General features: G+C 45.2%; 2 protein-coding genes across 6 annotated transcripts; both read left to right on the top strand.

Moving 5' to 3' along the window:
* Positions 1-4468: 4468 nt before the first annotated feature.
* Positions 4469-10112, top strand: LOC121970693 (putative disease resistance RPP13-like protein 1). Of its 5 annotated transcripts, none has more exons than XM_042521557.1 (2): positions 4469-4625; positions 5211-10112. In XM_042521557.1, the coding sequence occupies exon 2, from the start codon at positions 7448-7450 to the stop codon at positions 8600-8602; it is 1155 nt and encodes a 384-aa protein (XP_042377491.1). In that variant the 5' UTR covers positions 4469-4625; positions 5211-7447; the 3' UTR covers positions 8603-10112. The 5 variants fall into 5 exon arrangements, with proteins under 5 accessions (XP_042377491.1, XP_042377492.1, XP_042377493.1 ...); XM_042521558.1 differs by having other exon boundaries at positions 5208-10112; XM_042521559.1 differs by having other exon boundaries at positions 4758-10112.
* LOC121972663 (putative disease resistance protein RGA4) lies at positions 6067-6789 on the top strand. Its single transcript, XM_042524313.1, has one exon. It carries the CDS (start codon positions 6067-6069, stop codon positions 6787-6789), a length of 723 nt encoding a protein of 240 aa, XP_042380247.1.
* Positions 10113-27283: the final 17171 nt, after the last annotated feature.

The raw sequence follows: 27283 nt of genomic DNA, 5'->3' as shown, positions 1-27283 counted from the left end.
AAATGGTGAAATCGATTGAGCATGTTAGCATTTTATATTGACAGATTCCATATTGACATATTTATTTACCAAGGATTTACATTTAAGGTGTTTCATAAGTATCTGGATCATATGAGGTTCTTCTTTTAGATGAAATGCTTATTTAGTGGGAGGTCTATGTTGCTTATTGTATGTACTAAGGTATACAAATATATGTGTATTTTTTAATACTTTGAAAAAAATATATCATGATTTACTAGTGTAATTTAATATATGATGTTTATAAATACTTCAGTTACTCTTATGAGATTATTCTCGAAATCTTAACACAATTACTCGGTAGATCGGCGATAACGATTCATGATATTGCTTTGCTGAGTCTTGACATTACTGTTCTGTAATATTTATTCATCCCACGAAAAAAAATTTAACTATATTGCTCGGAAAAATTTACTATAGATTTTTGAATTTTGATTTTTTTTGGTAATCTAATTGTCAAGATTTTCGAACTCCATAGAAATTTTCCATCGGTCATCAAGATAAATTGTAAAGCGCTCGTCGATGTCCATCTAATTGGCCAACATTCTTAGATTTGTCGTCCCATGAGAGAAAAGTTTATGTAGTGCGACATAGCTAAGATTCAAACTTTAGATGTCTGATTACCTACTTGGAGTGCCTAATTCATTGGACCATAGCCCTAGGGCTGAATTCGGATCCCTCTGTGATTTTTCTCAATCCCTCCAGGACGACCTCACACACTCTGAATTGTAATTTTTTTTTAGTTGGTACCATGTATATAACTTACGTTGACTAATCCTGGCTCGATCCCATGGAAATTTCTCACCGGTCATCAAGGTATATCGGAAAATGCTCGTAGCAGGCAACTTATCAACCCTTCTTAGGTCAACCGCCCATTAAACAAAAAATTTAACAAATGCATTGATCCTTCTCTTTTGTTAGTTGTCGCTAGGTATTCAGCTTGCGCTAGGTATCCAGCCTATACCAAGTAATCCTAGAGGTGGTCAACCTGACCCTACGAAAGTTTTCTGCCAGCTACTAGGTAAATCTGGAAGTGTTCGTAATGGGCAACTAATCAACCTTGTGTTTGTAGGTCAACCACTTATTAAGGAAAATTCATCCGTTAATCTGTCGAAGCTGGGACTCGATCCTTAGATGTCTGGGAAATTGAGAAGGTGTCATGTTGCTGAACCATTGCTTCGGGGCAATAAATTGGTCCTTCTCTTTCTTTATTTTTTATTTTTTAGTTGACACCCGGTATCCATCTTATGTTGACTAATCCTAGGGTGACTGGCTTGACCCCATAAAAGTTTCCCATTGACCACAGGCTAAATCGAGAAGTCCACGCAGCGGGCGACCCATCAGCTCGGGGTTCTTAGGTCAACCGTCAATTAAGAAAAATTCATCCATTAGTTTGTAGAAGCTAAGATTGTTGGTGTGGTTAGCACTAACGGTTTAACTCAGATTTTGATAAATGACAAAGTAGGTTAAGTTAGTTTCGTTGTGATCTAACACTTTGACTAAGTGTGCAGGAGAAGTCCACACAGGTCGACGAGCTGACCGGATGTTTGGCATGAAGTCCAGATAGGTCAACAGGCTGACTGGATAGCTGGCATGAAGTCCAGATAGGTTGACGGGCTGATCTGATAGCTAGCACGAAGTCTAGCTAGGTTGACAGGCTGACTAGATAGCTGGCACGAAGGCCAGCTAGGTTGACAGGCCAACCGGATAGCTGGCACGAAGCCCAGACAGGTCGACGGGCTGACCGGATATCTGGCACGAAGCCCAGCTAGGTCGACCGGATAGCTGGCACGAAGTCCAGACAGGTTGACCGGCTGACGGATGTTTGGCAGGTAAGTTAAGGCAAGTCACTGGAGGGGAGTGACTTGATGATGACATGCTCCCGATTAGGGAACTTAGGCGTCGATCCAACTTAGATCCATTTCTGAAGTCTAAGTTGAGATCATGACTAGATTCTGGTCTCGAGGAGACAAAATTTAATTACTCTAACTACTCTTGACTGTAATTAAACTAACATTTTTGTTTTGCAGGGTAGTATAATTTTTTTTTTGCCTTGGACTAACATTTTCTTGTAGGAAAATGAGTCTTCTGGAAAATGGTGGTCTGGGCGCTCGGAAGGGATCTGAGCGCCCGGAAGGCAAACTCTATCCTGTCGCAGATATGGAGCGCGTTGATTGGCTAGACCTACGTCACGGTCCGGGCGCCCGGAAGAGATCCGGGCGCCTAGAGCACTCCTATATAAGGAGCCTATCTCCAGAGCTGAAATACAACAATTGCTTCCTATGACTGCTTTATTGCGCTCTGCTCCTGCGACGCGATGACGCTTCTCCGACAACTTGCGGCTCAAGTTATTTTTAATTGTTGTCGGTATATTTTCTTTTTAAACGAGTTCTTGTACTTTCATTTGTAAATAGTTTCGAACTGCTAGTGAATTGCCCAATGAAAGTACTCGATGAGTGCGGATATTAGAGTAGGAGTCGATGAAGGCTCCGAACCAAGTAAAATTGGTTCTTGTTAGCATTGTGTTTTGTGCTTTTATTTTTCCGTTGCTTACTCTAATTCGATTACAAATTTTGATCGCTATTCACCCATCCTCTAGCGACTTCCACGATCCAACAAAGACTTGATCCTTGTATGTCTAGGAAATATAAATTGATCATTTTATTTTATTTTTAATTGGCATTAGGTATCTAGCTTACGTCGATTAATCCTGGGATGATCAACCCGACCCCACGAAAGTTTTCCACCGGCTAGTAGTGCAAATCGTGAAGTGCTTGCAGTGGCCAGCCTATCAACCCAATGCTTTAGGTCAAATACCCATTAAGGGAAATTCCTCTAGAGCTGTTAATTTGTCGAGACTATGACTTAATCCTTAGATGTCTAGAAAACTGAGAAAGCACCCTACTATTGCACCATTACCCTGGGGGCATATAAATTAATCCTTTTGTTTGATACAAAATATGATAATGTTCACACCAAGTACCCCCTCATCGTTGGCTCCATGGTGAGATGAAGGGAGGTAAATCAAGTATTAAGTGACTCCCTAAATGAGTGGTTATTTGTCACAGTCACGACTCGAACCCTTACTTATTGATACAAGTCTACCACTTGGGTACCAACTCAAATAGGCCGGGGGGGGGGGGGTATAAATTCACCTTTCTCTTGGAGTAAAAGGTGATATCGTTTATCCTAAACGACCCAGTATCACCCACCACACGGTAAGATATAGATAGGTAAATCACGAAAGGCATTTTGCCCTAGTATAGCATCCCTTTGTATAGGGAAGATCAGACACCCAACAAGATATTTTGCATCCGTCGGAAATTAACCTCAAGATGTATTAAAGCAAACATCCATGTAGATACCAACCGGCACAAGGTGGGGATAATAAATTGATCCTTCTCTTGGAGCAAAAAGGTGATAATGCTTACCCCAAGAGACCCAGTATCTTTGACCCCCTAGCTAGATACAGACAAGTAAATCACAGGAGCATTTTGCCCTAGCACAGTAGCCCTTTGCATAGGAGAGGTCCGACATCGAACAAGACATTTTTGACCTGCTGAAAATTGATCCCAAGACTTATTGGAGCAACCACACATGTAAGTAACAACTATGCCAACCCGTGGGGGTTATAAATTAATCTTTCTCATTGTAATTGTAACAAAAAGTGATTACTCTCACCTGAGACGCTCCTCACATCCCTTCCCTAGATTATATGAAGGGAGGTAAATTACCATAAATTGATCTTTCTCAAAATAAAAAAAATGATAAACCAGGTAACACTGAACCTGGGGTGACCGGCTTGGTCCCATGGAAGTTTCCCATCGTCCGCTAGGATAAATCGGGAAGCACTCACAGCGAGCCGCCAACATCCCGTGATTGCGTGCTCCATTTGGAGAAAAAATTCTTACAAATGCACCATAGGTGGGGATCGAACTAACTTAGGTGATAACCTGGCGCCCTTCCGCTGCACCGTAGTTCGGGAGATAAAATTAATCTTTCTCTAACATTGTATATATTTCCATGATCAAAATTGATCAATCTTTGTCCTCCTCATAATTTCAGCATATGAATCCTCTTTTTTGTTTTCAATTCCCCGCTGAAAATGAACTAAGTCGACAATCTATTTAGTTAGTTTCATCTTTAGTGTACTATTTCAAAGTAATAGTTTTTTTTAGGTAACACTCATTTCCCTTGTCAACTAATGAAATTCTATGTCAGACTCTCAAAGAAATGCACAAGTTAGATTAATTAATTACTATATAATTATGACAAATAAATTAAGATTAAATTAAATTTTGTTATAAATTAAATAACTGTTTGATAGTAAATATGTAGGTATGATATGATAAATAATACCTAGAGTTAGGTTAATTTCTATTAAATAGTAATTAAAAGTGTAATAATTTACATATATCTTAATGGTTTCTGTGCGGATCTAGCTGGATACCATTGAGCTCTATTCAACTCCTATCATAAAGCAGAAAATATTGCAATGCAGATCCAATTAATTAACAAGAAAGTTCGCAGAAAGTCCAGTCGTCTTCTTGGTTCTTCTGCATATCTAACAAGATAGCAATCGAGCTCTGTACAAGTTCAACCTGCAGGTAATCATGCTAACTTTCTTCTTCTCCACCTTTTCTTTTTTTGGTCAAATTTTTCTTTAGTTTCTCTGCTGCATCTTTCTCTTTATCTCGGTTGTCTAATGATTGATATCAATTTACCTTTTTTCCATACAGATTAGAGGAAAGTTGTCTGAACAAGTCTATTTATTATTGTCTGAACACATATTATTATTTGAACAAGTTTAATTGTAAACAACAAGTAGATCTGATATATTCCTATTTGATCCTTTTTCTGTTTGTGTAACTAATTTTCTTTTTTTCCTAAGATCTCGTCTATTATATGTGTTTTTTAGGAAGTTGAAGATCATGAATAGCATCTAGTTTATCTTAAATCATTGATGGATAGCTGAAGCTTTGTTTGTTCATTTACCTTTTGTTCCTGGTGACCAGAGCAAGTTGTCTGAACACGTTTAATTTCGGTTAACAAGTAGATGTTCCCCTTTTGTCCCTTTATTGTTTCTATTGCAGATTTGTTTCTGAGATCCCAGCTACTATGTGTTTCTTTTAATAAACCAAAGATGATTATGAACAGTATATCATTTATCTAAAATTATTGATCAATAGCAGCAACTATGGACGTAGTCTCGCCAATACTGGAGAAGGCAAGTGCAAGTTATGCCATCAATAAACTAATTGATGCAGCCACTACTTATGTGCGAGATCAGTACTACTGGAAAACCGACTTGCAAGAAGAATTGCAAAACCTCAAACGCTCACTTCCTCATATCCAAGCAGTTGTTGGTTTTGCCGAAGGTAGATTAACTATGTATGAGTCTTCTAATCCAGCATTAATGGAGTGGCTTTGGCAGTTCAGGGATGGGATCGATGAGGCTGAGGAAGTACTGGATGAGCTGGAATATCTTGAACGGAAGAAGAAAGCTAACAGTGACAAAAATAGGCTTTCTAGAATGGTTGATGCTTCTGTTAAAGCTGCAAAAAGATTATTGAAATTTGATGATGTTCTTGGGAGATTAAGGACATGCGTGAAGAACTTGAACACCTCTGCTTCAGATGTCCAGAATTTTCTGACACTGGTGATGCAAAAGGATGGCAACAGCACTGGACAAATGCAGCAGGAGATTCTACCGTTGTCTTCTATCCAAAGTAGGATCACCTCTTCTTTACCTGTATTATCATTTAAAGGACGTGAGGAAGAAAAAGGGACAATCATCCAGTATTTGTTGGGGGAATCAGTGGAAGAATCTGAAATTCAAATCAGTGAGAATGTGCATTTCCTTCCTTTGGTAGCCATGGGTGGTATGGGAAGACTGCACTCGCTCAACAAGTCTTTGATCATTTTGAAAACGTGAAGAAGGAACACTTCGACATCAAAATCTGGGTATGCATCTCAACTGATTTTGATGCATCAAGTCTTATGAAGAAAATTCTAGAGTATTCAACTAGCCGATCTGAATTTGGACCAATGGAACAACTACCAGTGAAGCTCAAGGAGAAGTTACATTCCAAAAGATTTTTACTTGTCTTAGATGATGCTTGGGATGACAATAACCAGATAGAGTGGGAGAAACTATGTGCTCCATTGCTATATGGCCAAAAGGGTAGTTGGATAATATTAACAACTAGATTGATATCAGTTGCGAAGATGGTCTCAAAAGTAATGAGAGGAGTCACAATGGAGCCAATGATGTTGCAGGGCTTATCAAATGATGAATGTCGTTCACTCCTCTATGAGCATGCATTTGTTGGTCAAGACCCAAATAGATTCCCACTCCTTAAAGAAATTGGAGAAGAAATAGTAGAGAAATTGAAAGGTGTACCACTTCTAGCAAAGTCAATTGGAGGAGTGTTGAACAGTAGACTAGAAGTAGATCACTGGACGAGCATTTCAAGAAGTGAATTATGGAAAATGCCACAAGATTCAAAGTACGATTTCATTCCATCTCTAACACTCAGTTACATGATGCTTCCACCACGTTTGAAGCGGTGCTTTTCCTACTGCGGCATATTTCCTCAAGATTACAAATTCAATAAGCAAAAGCTAGTGTGCATGTGGGTGGCCGCAGGCCTAATTTACTCGGATGGATTAGAGGAGGGCTCAGATGAGGACATAGCTAACTGCTGCTTTGATATGTTGTGCAATAAATCTTTCTTTGATATTCATACCTACATTTGGAGATCAATTTAGATTGGTCAAACTTGCAATGCACCTTATGGTTTAGGACAAGACTATTACACCATGCATGATATGCTGAACGGTCTTGCTTGTTATGTCTCACGCTATGAATGTTGTAGAATTATACATGGGCGCTCCAACTTGCATGTTGGATTACAATGCCATCCGCCATATATCTTTTACCAGTAACCACCCCGCTCAACTCCATGAATTAGCTAAAATGTTGTGCAAATTCCAGCACTTGCGAACCCTTTGGATAGAGTATGATGGCGATCATCAACAATTTGATAATTTTATTCGAGATGCGTGTAAATCATCAAGAAGAATTCGAGTATTGATTATGCATTCTAATTATTCCAAAGTAGGTTCTGATCAGTGTTTGGAAAGCAAAAGCATCAGTGACTTCGTAAAACTAAGATTTCTACAAATATCAGGCTTTTTGCTACTACCATCACTATCAAAATGTAAGTTCTACTTCTTACAAACACTAATTGGTGATGGATACCATCCCAGTCTGGCAAAAGATGCATACAAGTTGATCAACTTAAGACATGTATACAAAGTGGATATTGATGCATTTCTCTCAGTGGCTAAAATAGGAAAGTTAACATCCCTCTAGGAATTATGCTTCACTGTGGGCACAAAACCCGGATATAGAATTGATGAGTTGATGAACATGGATAATCTTCGTCAATTATCTATTAAACAACTTTCCAATGTGCGGAGTCTTGAAGAGGCCAATATGGTCAACTTGGTCAAGAAACGTCATCTCACAAGATTGAAACTCTTCTGGAATGGAGTAAGTAATCCTGACATTGATCATCAGGAGGTTTTGACAGCTCTACAACCCCCTCCCACAATTAGAGAACTCATCATTACATGGTATGAAGGTGCTAGGCTTGCACCATGGATGGATACTCCATCTCTTTCTCGGCTTGAGCTTCTTCAACTAGATTCTTGTACAAGTTGGGAAGAACTGCCCCCTCTATGGAAGTTGCCCTGCCTTAAGTTTCTAAAGTTGAGTCACATGAAAGCTATAAGAAGTTTGGGTTGTCACTTCTCCGATTGTATTGACATACAATTTCCAGTTTTAGAGAATCTTGATTTTCGTGACCTTCCCCTTTGGGAGGAATGGAATGGTGCGGATGACTATATATGGTTCCCTCATCTCAAATGTCTTCAAATTCAAAACTGTCCGAAACTACAGAAAATTCCTGGCCTTCCGTTGTCTATAGAGAATCTTTGGATGGGAGATTTGGGGTTAGAAGCTCTTCCATTGTCCTACAAGTGTTCTAATGGTTCTAGGACATTTGGAGGATTTCAGCAGCTAATGTCCCTCGAGTGCCTTCGAATTGATGGCTGCCCAGGGATTGCACAGATTGGATCAATTGGTGAAGGGGATGATAATATCCTTCCGTCATCACTGAAAGAACTTGGAATTCTTGAAGAACACAAATATTTGGCAAGTTGTCTACGAGGTCTCATTTTGCTCACTGAATTGTATTTATATTGTTCACCGAACATGGAATCACTTCCTTTAGCAAATGAGCTAGAACATCTTATTGCACTTCGAAGCTTGCGTATTTTCAATGGTGAAGCCTTGACTTCACCTGGAGGCTTATATATTATAAAGTCTCTTACATCTCTGTACATTTATGATTGCCCAAAATTCCTCTCTACTGAGGTTGAGTCACAGGAATTTTTAGAAGACAAGATAAGGAAGCATGCGGTATTGTCTTCCTCAGTTTTTGATCACTCTGCAAGTAATAAAGCTGCTACCATCCTTCCCTCCTCCCTTGAAGACCTAAAATTTATAAACTCTTGACATTTCGCAAGAGTCATTGGGTCTATGCCTTGAAGGCCTTACCTCCCTCGAAGAGTTGATAGTATCAGATTGCCATCATTTGGTGTCTCTTCCGAACATAGAGTATTTGCATAATCTGACAGCGTTGCATACATTGTGGATTTCTGATTGTGACAAATTATGTGAATTGGAGTCCTTGACGGCACTTGTCTCCCTCAGAAAATTGATTATTAATTGCTGCCCCAAATTACTCGCGACAACATTTTCTATTCTTCAACATCCTGCAACAACAACAGAACAAAGTGCCACAAAGAAAAAGAAGGGAACATTACCTTCACTTGAAAAGATTGATATCGACAACATCTTCTATCTACCCATTTTGCCTATTCCAGAAAGGCTAAACACCCTTTCTATCAAAACTAACATAGACAATCCCTTAGTGCTTCTCGAGTTCACTTGTTTCCCTTCCGAGATAGAGGAGTGGTTGTTGCAATGTTGGGAGTCTTTGGAATATTTACAATTGGGACAGATGCCTCATCTGCAATCTTTACCAACAAGTTTGGAGAGCTTTTCATCACTCAGGTCTCTTGGAATAGATTTTGCTCCAGAACTTAAGTCACTACCCAGGATGCCTGCCTCACTGGAGGAATTGATGATTTCTGGATGCAGTGCAAAGCTTATGCAACATTGCCAAAAGAACATCGGTTCGGACTGGCCTAACATCAAGCACATCCCTTATATTGATATTACAACAGATGAAGAGGACAAGGCCGAGGTGTGTTAATGCTAATAAGGAATCATCACTTTTTTTTTATAGTTAGCACTAGATATCTAGCTCCTAGAACCAATTAATCCTCGGGTAATTGGCCTGACCCTATGAAAGTGTCTCACCAACTACCAAGTTAAATCAAGAAGAGCTCACGGAGGCTCATCCAGACAACCAACGTTCTTAGGTCCGCTTCTCACTTGAGGAAAAATTCCTTACATACGTCACAGCTGAGACTCAAATCTGAGCTATCTGGTTATTCGTTGGGAGGCCTAATCGCTGAAGCGCCTAACCGCTGCACCCTAATCATCACTTTGTTCATACTGCATCTTGTGTTTTCTTATTGAATTACCTCATTGTCACTTAACATGCCATCGACTAAGTTTTCTCAAATTGCTTGTGTCCATTTTATTCTATGAGCTATTTAATAATCTTCATGTTTCTTTTTCTGTGTTCTATACGTATCACCTCAGGCTAAGTCAATTGCAAATGTGTCAGCAACAAGCTTTAGAGTTCCACATGATCACATATATATAATACCAAGCACAGGACTTAGTCATTCATCAAAAGGTCAAGTTACCAATCACATGACCTGGCCATTCATCAAAAGGTCAAGTTACCAATCACATGACCTGGCCAGTGCTTTAAGTTTCCATTTCCATACATTTTAAAAAGAACACACGCACTATCAATTCCAGTGGTAATATACATCTTTTTATGTTTGATTCTGTCCGAATCAAGAGTCAGCGGACGCTGGGCACGTGGCGCTCTTTGCTGGATCCTCGAGTGCTCCGGCGAACCTGCAACAAAACCGAGTCGGGAGGGGTGCCCCGGCGACGGTCCTCCGACGCTCAAGTCAGGTAAGTGGTGGAGAAAGTGGCTGCCAAATTTGTATCATGCGTACCTTTGGCGAAGTAATAGCCTCTTTATATAGGACGGAGAAGGAACTGATGCACGCCCACCGAGGTGCGTACGTGTCAGCAACCCATACCACGGTATGCACTTGTCAGAGAGCTTACCTGACACCATGCTGCCACAGTCCGAGCATGTTCTTTGATGGGACGGCAGGACCACCCGTTGTCAGACTAGAAGTATGGCACAGCCATACGATTTGACGGCTGTCAGAAGATGTCCCCGTCTTTTACCCACCGTCTGACTGGGGTGCCCGGCGGGCGATGAACGTCGTCCGGACGGCCTTGATTCTTTGCGCCGTCCGGGCGGCACCTCCTTCCGCTCGGTCATTACGCACTGCTTTATTTGAGCGTCGGACCCCTGGTCCCTACCAGGGTGCCTTTTACTATCAGATTTCTCTTTCTTCTGAGTCCGGTCGGCTCGCCCTTTTCCGGCGAGCCACTGGATCCTTTGACCTCCCCTCAGCGTTGACTCCTTATGGGGTTCCGGATTTTTACCGCCGGATCACTTGCCTTCCTCTCGAGTCTAGTCGAAGGAGGCAAAGTCCGACTGACTGGACTGCCGATCTGTCGAACAATGATCATTGCCTTAGGCCGCTCGGCCAGGCATAAAGATGCTCATCCGTGCAGCAATATCTGTCTGTCCGGCGATACTTTGTCCATGCCTTGTATTTTCTGGGAATCGATGTCCGTTGTTCCCCCACACTACCCATCACGTGCTCTTCGCACGGTAAGGGGAGCTCATTAAATGCGGCTAGTAACCGGCTGACACGTGGCGACCGTGCATTTGTCAGAGTATGGCGGTTGCGTCACTTCCGATGGGACAGCCGCCGTTTGAAACGGACGATCCGATGACAACCTCGATATCGACGACCTGGATCGGACGGTGGAGATCATTTCCGGGCGGCGATATAAGACCCTTGACTTCGTTTCCGCCGCATTTCGTCTTCTTCGTTTCCAAACTCCTGTCATTCCCCCTCTCGCCGGCGACTTTGTTCTCAGACTTTCCGACGATCACACGGCTTCTTCCGGTCATCTTCCTCGCCTGTAAGAGCCTTTTTCTCGCTTCAGACGCATTCTTCTTTCTGTTAATCATCCTTTTCAGCCGGTTTTCTTCCTTTGCTTGAACCATCCTCTTCTATCCCGCATTCTGGCCTTTCGATCATGACCAGTACCTCGCAGTCAACCGGCGGTGCTCCGGGTCTTTGGTACTCGAACATGGAAAGTCGGTTCGACAAGGAAGACGCCATGCGCCTCACTAGAGCATATGACCTACCGACCGACCACGAAATAGTGTTAGCCAAGCCTTCCGATCGGCCTAACGATCCTCCGCCCGGCACTGTTGTCTTCTTCCGGGATCAATTCCTGGCCGGACTACGTTTTCCTCCTCACAAGTTTTTCTTAGAAGTTTGCAACTATTTCCGCATTCCGCTCGGCCAAGTAGTTCCTAATTCTATTAGGTTGCTGAGCGGAGTGGTAGTTTTGTTCAAATTGAACGGCATTCCCTTAACCCCAAAAATCTTCCACTACTTCTACTATCCCAAGCAAGCCGAGTGGGGCACCTTTGTTTTCCAATCTAGGATAGGCTTCGTCCTTTTCGATAATATGCCGAGCTCCAACAAACACTGGAAGGAGCATTTTTTCTATATACGCTTTCCCGAGCGGCCCACTTTTCGTACCAAGTGGCAGACGGCTATGCCTGCGCAACCGGAGCTCGGCAAGTTTAGAGGTGACGCAGACTATCTCCATGCAGCCAAACAGCTAGTCGGTCAGCGCTACCACATTGACAAGATGCTTCTCCCAGGAGTAATGTATATATTCGGCTTGTCTTCTACACCAGCCGATCTGCCTTGTAGCATGAGTAAGCTTCCCTATCTTCCCCTTTATTTTGTTCTAACTGATTTATTCTCTGCTTCTGCAGCTGAGGTCATGTGGCGGGCCAGAGCTACCGAGAAGCTCAAACTGAAGGCCGCTCGGATTGAGGCGGTGACGAGCCAGGAGGCCGCCGAACGGGGCATTGCTCCGGCTGATCCGGCCGGCGAAGAAGGTGAGGGGACGCCAACGGTCCCAGAAGCCCCGGACGCCCCTGCCCCTCCTGATGAGGCCACGGGCAATATAGAACCTGCGAGTGAAGCTGAAGTGGAGGGCCGTTCGGCCGATGATGTGCCGCTGCGCGCTCGGAAACGCCGGCGACCGGAATCCGCCCCTGCCTCTACACTTGATGAGCCACAACCTGAGCGGGGTGCAGATGCGCCGGTGCTGTCCGGAACAGTCTCTCTCGAGAGTACCCCGACCCCTCAGGATTCTCCGAGGGCCAGCTTGGAAGTGCCGCCGTCCAGCCCTTCGAGGACTCGACGGCGTCTCAAGCGTTTAGGCAAGCTACCCACCTCTTCTGCTGGCGGGCCATCTCAGAGCGGGCCGAGCGGCTAGAACTTACTTAAAACCGTTCTGCGCCTCCCTTCAGAGGCGTACATGGCCGCCGCCGATCGGCCGGTGTTTCCTGAGCAGATGATCACCTTGACGGGCCCTCTCGCACAAGCTTGGATAGATGCTCGGAGTCGGATAGCTAAGTTGACTCCCGGGCAGCTCGGCGACAGCAACCTTCAATCAGCCACCGGGGTATAGCCCTTCCCCCTCTTCTCTCTCTTATTTGAAGTTTTTACCCTGTTTGTGTTTGCTAGCAGAACTGGGTGGAGCAGATCGCCATTAGCGATCGGTTGGCCGAGCTGGAGGAGGAACTGAAGAAGCAAAAAACAGCGGGGGACGCCAGGCAGTCGACGACCGCTCTGGAGAAGGCCAAGAAATCGCTAGAAGCCGAACGGAAACGAGCCTCTGATATGGCGAGCAAGGTCGTTCGGCTTGAAACAATGATTAAGCAGCGAGACAAGGAGATCCAGACGGCGATCACTCGGAAGCAACAGGCCATCAACGATATGGACCACATGAAGGTGGAGATCCGGGGGCTGGAGCAACGCATCAAGGACCTGGATGCTCTGCTGGCCACCGAAAAAGAGAGCCGCTCGGCTGATCTCCAAAGATTCGATGGAGACTTGAAGGATCTCCAAGCTGCTAGCGACGCTGCCCATGCCGCGCTCAAGGAGTATCAAGAGGGGGAGTCGGCCCGCTCGGACGAAGTGAGGAAGGCGTTCCTCCGCTCGGAAGGCTTCGGAGAGAAGTTTACCGACAAGATATCCCTCACGTTCGAGGAGGCCATCAAGGCGGCGGTGGGCTATCTGAAGACCAAAGGTCACCTGTCTGCCGAGCTGACTATCCCCCCCGAGGATCTGGCGAGCGTGATGGACGCCATCCCTGACGCTCTTTTTGATTTCGATGTGTGAGGAGCGTTTCTGTAAACTTTTTTTGAATTCCCGCCGTTCGGCCCCGCTTATCTATGTAATGACTTTTTTGGCTTGCATATTAGATAATCTTCTGCTCCTTTCTATTTTAGCAAGAAATTTTCCCTCGTCCCAACTTTAAGTGTCTCTCGATATTTATCGTCGGAGCTCGACGGCGCGGATATTTATAGCCGGTCGGTGCGGCTCTCGATTTTTAACGACGGGGCTCGTCGGTTCGTCCGCTCGGATTATTTATAGACGTCGGCTCGTCTCTCGATATTTATCGTCGGAGCTCGACGGCGCGGATATTTATAGCCGGTCGGCGCGGCTCTCGATTTTTAACGACGGGGCTCGTCGGTTCGTCCGCTCGGATTATTTATAGACGCCGGCTCGTCTCTCGATATTTATCGTCGGAGCTCGACGGCGCGGATATTTATAGCCGATCGGCGCGGCTCTCGATTTTTAACGACGGGGCTCGTCGGCGCGGATATTTATAGCCGATCGGCGCGGCTCTCGATTTTTAACGACGGGGCTCGTCGGTTTTCCGCTCGGTTTTTATAGCCGGTCGGCGCGGCTCTACGGTTTAACGTCTGGGCTAGACGGCGCGGATATTTATAGCCGATCGGCGCGGCTCTACGGTCGACCGACCTTGGCCTTCCTTTCAAGTCTAGCTTGGATAATTACCCCCTGGCCGAACGGCTCAGGGTCCACTTCGTCGAGTATCTTGGCTTCGGATAATATACCCCCTTCCGAATGGTACGGGGCTTCCGTTTTTAGAGCGCTTGGCGCCAATTTGATCCGTATACCTCCGGCCGAGCGGCTCGGGGCCTTCGTTGTCGAGCACTTGGCTCGGAAAACCATACACCCGGCCGACCGGCTCAGGCCTTCGCTTCAGGCAATAACCTCCCTCTATCATCCTGAACAGCGCAGGGCTTTGGTTTCCTTCCTGCCACACTAGTATGCAGCCCGGCCGAACAGCTCGGGGTCTTCGATTTCGAACGCTGCTTATATTCTATACGCAGCCCGGCCGAACGGCCTGGGGTCTTCGGGCTCGAGCTCCTGGCTCGGATATAAACCTCCCGGCCGATCGGCTCGGGGGCCTTCGATGATAATGCCTTATATTCGCTCTTTTGGCTTTTCATCTCTGCATTTCAAGTATTTAGTCGAAAAATGAAATACACAGGGTGATTTACAGTGATACACCTTTCACCCCGCCCGGTAAGGCTGGAGGTGGTTCGCGCTCCACGGCCTATCTAGCTGCCGTCCGTCCTCGTCCTCTAGATAATACGCGCCCGAGCGGAGCTTTTCGATGATTTTGAAAGGGCCTGCCCATGGAGCTTCAAGCTTGCCGACGTCGCCGACCGGCTTGACTTTCTTCCAGACAAGATCGCCGACTTGGAACGATCTGGGAATTACGCGCCGGTTGTAGTTTTGCTTCATCCGCTGACGGTATGCCATCAGCCGAACGGACGCCTTTGCCCTCTCCTCTTCTACCAAGTCCAGCTCCATGTTTCTTCGTTCGGCGTTGTCATCATCATAGCTCTGGATCCGGGCTGACTCAACGCCGACTTCGACCGGTATGACAGCCTCACCGCCATATACCAAATGGAACGGTGTGACTCCCGTCCCTTCTTTTGGCGTCGTTCGGATGGCCCACAAGACGCTCGGCACTTCATCCGGCCAACTCCCTCCCAAATGGTCGAGCCGAGCGCGCAGAATACGAAGAATTTCCCGGTTGGCGACTTCAGCTTGACCGTTGCTCTGAGGATAGGCCACGGACGTGAAATGTTGCTCAATGCCGTAGCTTTTGCACCAATCCTCTAACATCTTCCCTGTGAACTGCCGTCCGTTGTCGGAGTCGGCGAGGGATGCCGAACCGACAAATGATGTGTTGCCAGATGAATTTTTTAACCATTTGTTCAGTGATCTTTGCCAGCGGCTCGACCTCCACCCACTTGGAGAAATAGTCTACCGCCACTAGTAAAAATTTCCTCTGCCCGGTCGCCATCGGAAATGGACCCACAATATCCATTCCCCATTGATCGAACGGACATGAGATGGTTGATGCCTTCATTTCCTCTGCCGGTCGGTGGGAGAAGTTGTGATACTTCTGGCATGAAAGGCATGTAGATACTGTCCGAGCGGCATCTGTTTGTAAAGTTGGCCAAAAATATCCGGCCAAGAGGATCTTCTTGGCCAATGAGCGTCCGCCCGGATGACCCCCGCATGATCCTTGATGTACTTCCTGGAGGATGTAAGCTGAGTCCTCCGAGCTTACACATTTCAGCAAAGGACGCGAGAAAGCTTTCTTGTAAAGCTGATCTCCGATGAGTGTAAACCGACCGGCTCTTCTTCTGAGGAGCCGGGCTGCATATTCATCGGAGGGTGTGGTGCTCGAATGGAGGAATTCTATAATAGGTGTCCTCCAGTCACTTGGAAACGCGAGGCCTTGCATCCGGTCGACATGTGCCACCAGCAGCGTTTTTTCAATTGGTTGCTGAATGGCGACCGGCGTTATTGAGCTCGCGAGTTTGGCTAACTCATCGGCCGCCTGGTTCTCCGTTCGTGGGATCTTCTGAATAAGCACCTCTCGGAAAGTAGCTTTGAGTTTTTCAAAGGCCTCAGCGTAGAGTTTGAGCCGAACACAGTTGATTTCAAAGGTGCCGGAAAGTTGCTGAGCGACCAACTGTGAATCAGAATAGAGTGTCACCCGACCTGCTCCCACATGCCGTGCTGCCTGCAATCCGGCTATGAGGGCCTCATACTCTGCTTCATTGTTAGTAGCTTTGTAATCTAGCCGGACGGATAGATGCATCTTTTCTTCCTGAGGTGAGAGTAGTAATATTCCGATCCCACTTCCGAGCCGAGTGGAGGATCCATCCACATATATTCTCCACATAGCTTCCGGCTCTGGCCTTTGCACTTCGGTCACAAAATCAGCCAAGGATTGGGCTTTAATCGCCGAGCGGGGCTGTTATTGGATGTCAAATTCACTTAATTCTGTCGTCCACTTGATAAGCCGTTCGGACGCTTCTGGATTCAACAGCACTCTTCCGAGTGGACTGTTCGTCCGGACAATAATGGTGTGAGCCAAGAAATACGGTCGTAGGCGCCGAGCGGCTAGAACCAAAGCAAAGGCCAACTTCTCGAGCCCAGTGTAACGAGATTCAGCATCTTTTAAAATGTGGCTTAGAAAATACACCGGCTGTTCTTCGCCGTTCGCCCTCACAAGTGCTGAGCCTACAGCATGCTCAGTTGACGACAGATACATATAAAGTGACTCACCCCCGACCGGCTTGGCTAACACTGGCAGAGAATTAAGATATGTCTTCAACTCTTCAAATGCTCGGTCACATTCTTCATCCCACTGGAACTTAGTGGCCTTGCGCAGGATCTTGAAGAATGGCAAGCTCCGATCGGCGGTTCTGGAGATGAATCTGGATAAAGCAGTTATCCGACCGGTTAACCTTTGCACTTCTCTTGTATTTCTTGGGGGCGGCATGTCTTGCAGTGCTTTAACCTTGCTGGGATTTGCTTCGATTCCCCGCTCGGTCACTATGTACCCCAAGAAACGTCCTCCTTTGGCTCCGAACAGGCACTTTTGGGGATTTAGCTTGACTCCATATTTGCGCAGCGTTTGGAAGGTTTCTTCCATATCCTTGAAAAGATCGGCCGCTCGGACGGATTTGATAAGAATGTCGTCCACATAAACTTCCAGATTCCGCCCGATCTGCTCCTTGAACACCTTGTTCATCAAGCGTTGATAGGTGGCCCCGACATTCTTCAATCCGAACGGCATCACATTGTAACAATATGTGCCGTCGGCCGTTACGAAGCTTACTTTTTCTTGATCTTCCCGGGCGAGCGGCACTTGATGATATCCTTGGTAGGCGTCAAGCATGCAAATTAATTCGCAGCCGGCCGTAGAGTCCACCAGCTGATCTATCCGGGGCAGAGGATAAAAATCTCGAAAGTCGATGCAGACCCTCCACTTGCCGCCCGGCTTGGAGACCAAGACTACGTTGGCCAGCCAGCTCGGGAACTGCACCTCGCGTATGTGGCCGGCCTTCAGAAGTTTTTCCACCTCCGCCCGGATAATGGCATTCTGCTCGGCGCTGAAGTCCCTTTTTCTCTGCTTCACTGGCCGAGCGTCCGGTCGGACATGCAATTCATGCTGCGCTAGGCTCGGCGAAATTCCAGGTAACTCATGTGTCGACCAGACGAAGACATCATGATTTCGTTGGAGGCATTGAATCAGCTTCTCCTTCTGTTCTTTCCCCAGATCAGAGGCGATAAAAGTCGTGGCCTCCGATCGGGTCGGATGGATCTGGACTTCCTCCTTTTCATCATAAATTAAAGCAGGAGGTTTCTCGGTTATGGCGTGTACCTCAATTCGGGGCGCCTTCCGAGCGGAACAAGCTTCTGCTCGGATCATCTCTATATAGCACCGCCGAGCTGCTAGCTGATCTCCCCGCACTTCTCCTACTTTGTCCTCCACGGGGAACTTTATCTTCAGGTGGAAGGTTGAGACAACCGCTCGGAATTCGCCGAGCGCCGGTCGTCCCAAAATGACGTTGTAGGATGAGGGAGAGTCGACCACCACGAAGTTTATTGTCCTGGTCCTCCTGAGCGGCTCTTCTCCCAGCGAGGTGGCCACCCGGATTTGTCCTACCGGCTGAACTTCGTTGCCCGTAAACCCGTAGAGCGGGGTCGTCATGGGCAGCAGCTCGGCTCGATCAATTTGCAGCTGATCGAACGCCTTCTTGAATATGATGTTGACCGAGCTCCCTGTGTCAACAAATATGCGGTGAATGGTGTAATTTGCTATTACCGCTTTAATGAGCAGCGCGTCGTCGTGGGGCACTTCTACTCCTTCTAAGTCCCCGGGTCCGAAAGTGATTTCCGGTCCACTTGCCCGCTCTTGGCTGCAGCCGACCGCGTGGATCTGCAGCTGCCGGACGCCCGCCTTTCTGGCTCGGTTGGAGTCTCCTCCGGTCGGCCCACCAGCAATAACGTTGATCTCGCCCCGGGAAGTATTGCTCCTATTTTCCTCCTCCCGAGCGGACGGTCGTGACCGTTCTCTGGACGCCCGGCGATTCTCCTGCCTCGGAGATCGGTGCCGATCGGGTGTCTGCTGATGTCGCCCCTCGGTGCGGGTCCGGTCAGCTTCATGAGTCCTACGTCTCCTGTCGATGGGAGGCGACCGTCGTTCGGCTTTCCTGGGAACAGGATTGGACACAAAGGGAAGGCTTCGGCAATCCCTCGTGTTGTGCGTATCCGTCTGGTGGAAGGTGCAGAACATAGGGGTCCACCTCTTCTTTGGCTTGGGCCGAGCGGCAGCCACTTCTTGTACGTGCGATCTGGCGTGAGGGGATCGAATTGCTTCGGCCCTCGGTCCTCTGGGTGGCTGCTGAGCGGCGTGCTGTTTCCGCTCGGCATGAACAGGTGCGCGCTCGGCTGGAGTTTCCTTTTTCCGAGCGGCTTGCGCTTCTTCCACATTTATATATTCGTTGGCCCGATGTAGCATGTGATCATAATCTCGGGGCGGCTTTCGGATGAGCGGAAGAAGTCCCCATCCACAAGGCCTTGCGTGAAGGCATTCATCATCGTCTCCGATGTGGCCGTGGGGATATCCATCGCCACTTGGTTGAATCGCTGAATATAACCTCGAAGCGATTCTCTCGGCTCTTGCTTGATGGCGAATAAGCTGACACTTGTCTTTTGATAACGCCGACTACTGGCGAAGTGGTGGAGGAAGGCCGTTCGGAATTCCTTGAAGCTCGTGATGGATCCGTCCGGCAACCTCCGAAACCACCGTTGAGCCGATCCCGAGAGGGTGGTAAGGAAGACTCTACACTTTACTCCATCTGTGTACTGATGGAGCGTGGCTGTATTATCGAACTTACCCAGATGATCATCCGGGTCTGTTGTTCCATTGTATTCGCCGATCGTCGGAGGCACGTAGTGCTTGGGCAGAGGGTCTCGTAGGATAGCCTCCGAAAATTGGCGATTGATCCGCTCGGGGGAGGAGTCCGCTCGGGGAGCTTTCCCCTTCCTGTCATCCCGCCTTGGCATTTCATCTGAGGAAGATCCTCTATCTCTTCGGGCTGGTATGGCTTCAGGGGTGCGAAATAAGGCCCGATGGAATGCGACGGTGGCTGGAGGTGCTTCCGCTCGGCCACCAGACGCAGATGTTGCTTGTTGCTCCGCCCGCTCGGCGGATGCTTTTTGTTTTTGCTCCATGAGTTTGGCGGCCCTCATCTCGACCAGAGCGTCGAGTTCTTCTGTTGAAAGCGCCACCGTGTGTTGTCGTCCAGCCTCGTCCATTGTTCTTGTTCGAATGCAGGAGCGTTCCCACAGACGGCGCCAATTTGATCCTGTCCGAACCAAGAGTCAGCGGACGCTGGGCACGTGGCGCTCTCTGCTGGATCCTCGAGTGCTCCGGCGAACCTGCAACAAAACCGAGCCGGGAGGGGTGTCCCGGCGACGGTCCTCCGACGCTCAAGTCAGGTAAGTGGTGGAGAAAGTGGCTGCCAAATTTGTATCTTGCGTACCTTTGGCGAAGTAATAGCCTCTTTATATAGGACGGAGAAGGAACTGATGCACGCCCACCGAGGTGCGTACGTGTCAGCAACCCATACCACGGTATGCACTTGTCAGAGAGCTTACCTGACACCATGCTGCCACAGTCCGAGCATGTTCTTTGATGGGACGGCAGGACCACCCGTTGTCAGACTAGAAGTATGGCACAGCCATACGATTTGACGGCTGTCAGAAGATGTCCCCGTCTTTTACCCACCGTCTGACTGGGGTGCCCGGCCCGCCGGGCGGGCGATGAACGTCGTCCGGACGGCCTTGATTCTTTGCGCCGTCCGGGCGGCACCTCCTTCCGCTCGGTCATTACGCACTGCTTTATTTGAGCGTCGGACCCCTGGTCCCTACCAGGGTGCCTTTTACTATCAGATTTATCTTTCTTCTGAGTCCGGTCGGCTCGCCCTTCTCCGGCGAGCCACTGGATCCTTTGACCTCCCCTCAGCGTTGACTCCTTATGGGGTTCCGGATTTTTACCGCCGGATCAATGTTGATTAAGCGAAAACATTCAATTTGTTGATCTTCTTGAGTGTCTTTCAGATCCACATTCAACACTGAGCAGATATTAAAATTAGGTGACGATTAAACTTTTCTTTCACTCTTGTCGCTGAACCTACAAGCATTGCAGCTTCTGGTGAAGTTTATATGTCTAAAGTGCATCTACAGCTTTCTCAAGCTCTCCCCCCTCCTTTTGTTGATAATTGGTTTGTCTCAGTAATAATTCGAGCAAATCTAGAAGAATTTCCAAAATATATTTGATCTCACAAGTTTTTATATTTTGTTCAACGTTTGTGTGGTTTAACATTCATCTTGTGATGCTCATTGAGATGATACATTTATATGTTTTTTTCTTGATTACTTGTACTTTACTCGCATTCATAAGCTGTTCAATTGCTGTGACAATTTCTATAGAATTTTTCCCATTTACTTCTTTGTTTGTGTCTCGTATCTACACAATTGTTGAATATAATCAGCGAAGCTTCAGTAGTAGTAGTGGTAAAGTTCTTCCATTTTATTCTCACAAATATGATGGAACAAATTAAAAAGTGAATCAAAGCAACATATCAAGGACACAAACCACTCAACAGAAATATCAGTTGTGGCTTATAGTTTTTAAATTCATTTCATTTCACCTCTAAAACAGAGATTTTAGATTAATGTATCCTTAAATGCTTTTTCTGAACACTTTTCCTTTCCTGCAAGAAGGAAAATAAATTGAGAATTTCTTTTCAATCAAAGCACAGAATTTATTCTCTAGTTAAGTATCCATCAATTCTGGAAATGCTTATTAACTAAATGTAAAGAACAGATACATGCTACACCTAACCATCAGCCAAACTAAACTAAAATTAATTTGGCTTAAAAAAAACAATTGCTTCAATGAAGTTTAAGTCATAGTCTGAAGTTGCAGATCAGTAGATTACATTGCTGATCAAGGCATCAAGAGATTGCAGATTGAAAAGCCATGCTTCAGTAATTAAGCAAAGCCAGAAAGGAAGTATGAAACCAAAATGACAGCATGATTCAACTCCACCTCCTCCTTGCAGCTATGAGATTTCCTTTCTGGCAAGCAGCACTTCTGTTGCTCTTTGAATCTTCACTAGATTTTGCAAGTTTCTTCTGTTTAAATGCGATAGCTAGTTCAGATCTCTGAAGCCTCCGGTTCTCTTTAAGAGGACTAATAGATCGTTGCGACCGAGGGTTATCTGTTAAGGAAATAGAATGCTCTGATAAAGGTTGTTCTATACTGTCTACTGTTCTACTGCAATGCTGTTTGGGACTCATCCTTATTCCTTGCCAATTGGAAATCGCAAAGGGTATCCTTTGCTGGCCATAGGAGAGGGTAGAGGATGATGGGCAGGTGCTACTCATGTCAAAACAAATATTAGTTGCCATGACTGAAAGTCGTGAACTTTCATAGTATGAAGCACTAGAGGAATCAGAATCCAAAGTAGTGGAAGAACGTCTTTGGAGCATCGTAAGTTCAACAACCTACATCAGTTTTTTGTTATCTCATTAGCTAAGTCAAGAGGAAGTATAATGCTTGTAAATTTCGAAGGGAATGAACGTCATGGACCTGCTTCTCCAGAAAGCCATATCCTTTTTCAATTGGAGATTGACCACATTTTTCCTTCGTATGATTTCTTCTAATTCCGTTATTCTCTATTGCAAGAAAGAAGTAACTTCGCTATAACTTGCCTAGCTCTATGAAAGGGCAACATTCACCTTAGAGTCAGCAGCCTTAATCGCATTGGTAGAAGAAGTTAATTCCTTAATCATCACATCTCTTCACACTCCTTGCGAAGGTTGTAAAACTCTTGCTTTGATGCTAGTGTGCTTAGCTGAAAGCGACATGCAGAAGCTAATCAAACCTACTTGTATCTCATTCCATAAGAAATTTAAGTCTAATATAAATAGTGGAAAGGGGTTCAAATGGGCATGTATTCTTCAGGGGGTTTAAGTTAATGAATAATATGGAATCGTAAGCACTGAGTTGGGATGATAAAAGTTTTTGTCCTGAATTTTCGTTCCTACAGGGATGGTTTGGCTTGTGACTATGAGGTGGAACTGGCAATAGACTATGATGGAATTGCTATATCTGGTAAATTCTAAGTCGCATGAATTCTAAAAGCATTCAAGAACTCACATATAGGAAAAAAAAAAAACAAGAACAAGAATCTAGTTCTATTATGGATAGTCATGGCATAAAATAAATATAAAAAATGAAATTACAAAGAATATGAATGCAGTAGATTTGCCCTTGTTTTTCATGTAATGCTCTTGATTCTAAAATCTTGTGGAAGAAGATGAAGATGAAGATGAAGGAGACTGGTCTTCTGGTGGAATTAGGGCGACGATTCTGAAATCTCTTCACCAATGGAGAGCAAAGAGAATGGTCAAATTATCCTAATCCAACATGGACCAAACTCATATATATTATGGACCCGTATCCGTTATTAACCCATCAATAATAATGGATCCATGCTAAAAGGTTTTACAAATCAACTCCCACATCTGATAACCAAAACCCTCAATAAGCATAAGTTATATCACTTAATAGGTTTGACATAGATATTCTATGACATATATTCGCATGTACAAATTATAAATAAGTCCACCTAAAAGAGATACTATCTAACAATCTCCCACTTGGGTTACATGCGATTTGTATATAATACACAAGTATAACTTTAGTTGACATCAACAACAATATGACACTTTATGGGTATAGAATACCCCTTTAAACAATCTGATCGATTATATAATATTCTCAATATATTACCGGTCGACCGTAGGCCGAGCGAGTGCCCATGCGCTCATATATGCTCGGCCAGACAAAGTCCGCCCGAGCATAGAGGCATTCAGCCTTATATAATATTCTCAGCATATTACCGGAGGTCGTAGGCCGAGTGAGTGCCCACGCGATCGTATATGCTCGGCTGGGCAAAGCCCACCCAAGCATAGATGCATTAAGTTTTATATAATATTCTCAACATATTATCGGCCGACCATAGGCCAAGTGAGTGCCCACGTGCTCATATATGCTCGGCCGGGCAAAGCCCGCTCGAGCATAGAGGCATTTAGCCTTATATAATATTCTCAGCATATTACTGGTTGACCGCAGGCCGAGCAAGTGCCCACGCACTCATATATGCTCGACCAGGCAAAACCCGCCCGAACATAAAGGCATTAGCCTTATATAAAACTCTCAGCATATTACCGGTCGATTGCAGGCCGAGTAAGTACCCACACGCTCATATATGCTCGGCCGGGCAAAGCCCGCCCGAGCATAAAGGCATTTAGCCTTATATAAAACTCTCAGCATATTACTAACCGATTGCAGGCCGAGCGAGAGTCCATAGGGGTGTAAATGAGCCAAGCCGCTCGTGAGTTATTCGAAGCTCGATTCGATAAAAGCTCGTTTGAGCTCATTTAATTAGGCTCGTTAAGATAAACAAACCAAGCTCAAGCTTCACAATATTCGGCTGGTTAGCTCGTGAACATGTTCGTTAAGCTCATGAATCAATTTTTAAATAAAAAAATAATAGTTTTGATATTGAATTTATAGATTTTACACTCTACTTATGAAAAACATAGACAAATATATTAAATTTATTTATTAGAATAAAATTATAAATTTTAATAAAAATATTATAATTTTTTTAAAATATATAATTTAGTTTTTAATGAATATTTAAATTTATAATTTACATTTATTAAGCTCGTTTAGGCTTGATAAAAGCTTGAATAAGCTCGTGAGCCATGAATATATTCGCTAAATAAAGCTCGAGCTCGGCTCGATTATAAACGAGCCAAACTCAAACATCCAAGAGTTCGGCTCGGCTCGGCTCGATTACACCCCTAAGCGTCCACGTGCTCATATATGCTCGGTCGGATAAAGCCCGCCCAAGCATAAAGACATTTAGCCTTATATGAAACTCTTAACATATTACCGGTCGACCGCAGGCCGAGCGAATGCCCACGCGCCCATATATGCTTGGTCGGGCAAAGCCCGCCTGAGCATAAAGACATTTAGCCTTATATACAATGCTAAGCATATTATTGACTGGCTTGAACGACCGACTGAGACATATTTAATAGAAAGCATTCTCAACAGCATATATGACTGGCTTAGACAACCGGTCAAGACATGCTTAATAGAATATTTGACGAAAAATATCTTCTAGAAATTCTCCAATTATGGTGATGTGCCCCCATTATAAATACAAATCATAAACGACAAAATGGGTACAGAAAAGATTCCTTAAAAGATTATTGCACAAAGTATAGAAGATGACTTCATCTCCAAACAAACCTTAACGAACCGAGGACCACCTCACGACTACGGAGGTCATGTGAGGCGGTATAAAAAGGGAGATCTTCTCCATTGGCAAAGTACGTAAGTTCTGACATCTAAACTTTGTTCTTCATTTCAGTTACTGCTCCTCTTCTTCTTCTTCTTCTTCTTCCATCTATGAGAAGAACTGACTTGAGCGTCAGAGGGCCTACCCAGGGACCCCCACTCCAGTCTTAGGTCACTAACGCTGTGTTGACTCGTCTCATTGTGTGCAGGAGTGTGGAGGAGTTTCTTCAAATCATCGGAGTTCATCTTCATTGGAGGCCATCATCTCTCATCAGAACCCGTGCTCATCTTCGTAGATTTCAGACAGGATCACTCCCCATGGTTGCGTTCCTCATCAAGTCATGATCATGTGGGTGAAATTTGAGCACATTTTAATTTTGTTTAGACCCTAATATGCTCTAAGGAACACGACAACGTCGCTGGACATGATTGCTTGTTTTCTCTTCCGGAGTTGCTCCAAAGTGTATTCTTTATTTGATTTTGCTCCGAAAGGCATCCTTTTCATCCCAAAGTACATCTATGAGGGAGACATGGCCATGTCTTTGGGCGTGGCTAGGTCTTAGTCTTTCTTCAAATGATTTTCTTTTGCGTGTTTTGAATCCTTTTCTGCTCCAAATTGCTCCTAAAAATGAAAACGAACATCGAGCAGATCTCTTGACACAAAGTAGTAATTATGCTGAAATATGATAGAAAAGGGTGCAAAACATATAGATCATAAATATGAAATAGAAGTAGATGTGCGTTAAATAGTGCAAAATAACATATATAATCTAAGCGCATTAGAGGTAAAGTTTCAATAAAATATACTCACACACCCTGGTCGTGTCATTTGACACGACTATGTGACCTAGGCCGAGCAGAACAAGCTTAGGTCGTGCCTATTGTCAAGGCCGTGTGAAGTCAGCCGTGCGGAACAAGGATGTGGCCGTGTCTTTAAACACAACCGTGTGAGGCTACCCGACACCAATCTTGGTGTGGCTGTCTTTTAATTTAATTTTAATTTAACTTAATTTTTATTTTTATTTTATTTTAATTTAATTTAATTTAATTTAATTTAATTTTAATTCAATTCAATTTAATTTTAATTTAATTTAATTTTTAATTTAATTTAATTTTAATTTAACTTAATTTAATTTAATTTTTAATTTAATTTGATTTTAATTCGATTTGGTTCGATTCAATTCGATTTAAAGTCCTTAGTCATCTCACCCGATCTATATTTTCAATCAGGGAAATCTATAATTTTTGTGAGTTGAAATTACGTTCAATTTTAGGGTTTGGTTTAACTTTGTGTTAGATTTAGGTTTTGTTGGAACCCCAAGGTTGTTTTGGTGTGATCAACAAGTTAAGTTAGGTCATGTGTTGTTTTAACCTTGTGTCTAAGTGTGCAGGAGCTTAGGAGCACAAGTACTCGAGCGGAAGACGCGACTAACGAGAAGGACGACGCGGGGAGAGAGCCGACGGGCTCGGTGCGTCGAGGGACGAGGTGCCATGGAAGAGTACCCCGGTGGACGAGAAGGAACCGTGCGCTGGTTCCGAGGGACAAGAAGCCGGAGCGGAAGATTGATCGGGGAGCAAGAGACGCAGCTAGCGAGAAGGTCGGCACGGGAGAGAGCCAACAGGCTCGGTGCGACTGAGGGACGAAGACTACGGATGAGTACGTTGGTGGACGAGAAGGAATCATGCGACGACTCCGAGGGATGAGGAGTCGGAGCGGAAGCCTGCTCGAGAAGACCGGAAGTTGGGTTCGGGTGAGCCCTATTCCGGATGACAGAGATCACCCAAGCAAGCGGATCTGGAGTGGAAGACGCGGACCGAGGCGAGACTGAAATAGAGCAGAGGTCCCGGATGAAAAAGTCAACCAGAGTTGACTTTCGGGGTCCGGGGCGCCCGGACCAGTCTTTGACCAGGATCGAGTTTTGACTCGATCTGATCGTTAGGGGATAAAGTTTATCCCCCCAGGGCTCCCGAAATCCTTCGGGGCACCCCGACCAAGGCTATAAATATAGCCTTGGTCCAGAAGCTTTTCAACAATCACGAGCATTTCATTTCCAAACACTTGTACGCTTTAGTTGTAGTTAAGCTTCTGTTTCTGCGCTTCAACGTTGTACGAGGCTTCTCCGCCTGAAGGAGTTTTTAGTGAGCTTAATCTTCCTTGGATTAACAACCACATCGATTGTAACCAAGTAAATCCTCGTGTCTCGCTTTTTCTTTATACTTTTAATTTATCAGCTT

The sequence above is a fragment of the Zingiber officinale genome, chromosome 4A, assembly GCF_018446385.1.
Source record: "Zingiber officinale cultivar Zhangliang chromosome 4A, Zo_v1.1, whole genome shotgun sequence".
In the NCBI taxonomy this organism is placed as follows: domain Eukaryota; kingdom Viridiplantae; phylum Streptophyta; class Magnoliopsida; order Zingiberales; family Zingiberaceae; genus Zingiber; species Zingiber officinale.
Note: the sequence above shows the minus strand (reverse complement) of the source record. Positions and strands in the feature narration are given on the sequence as shown.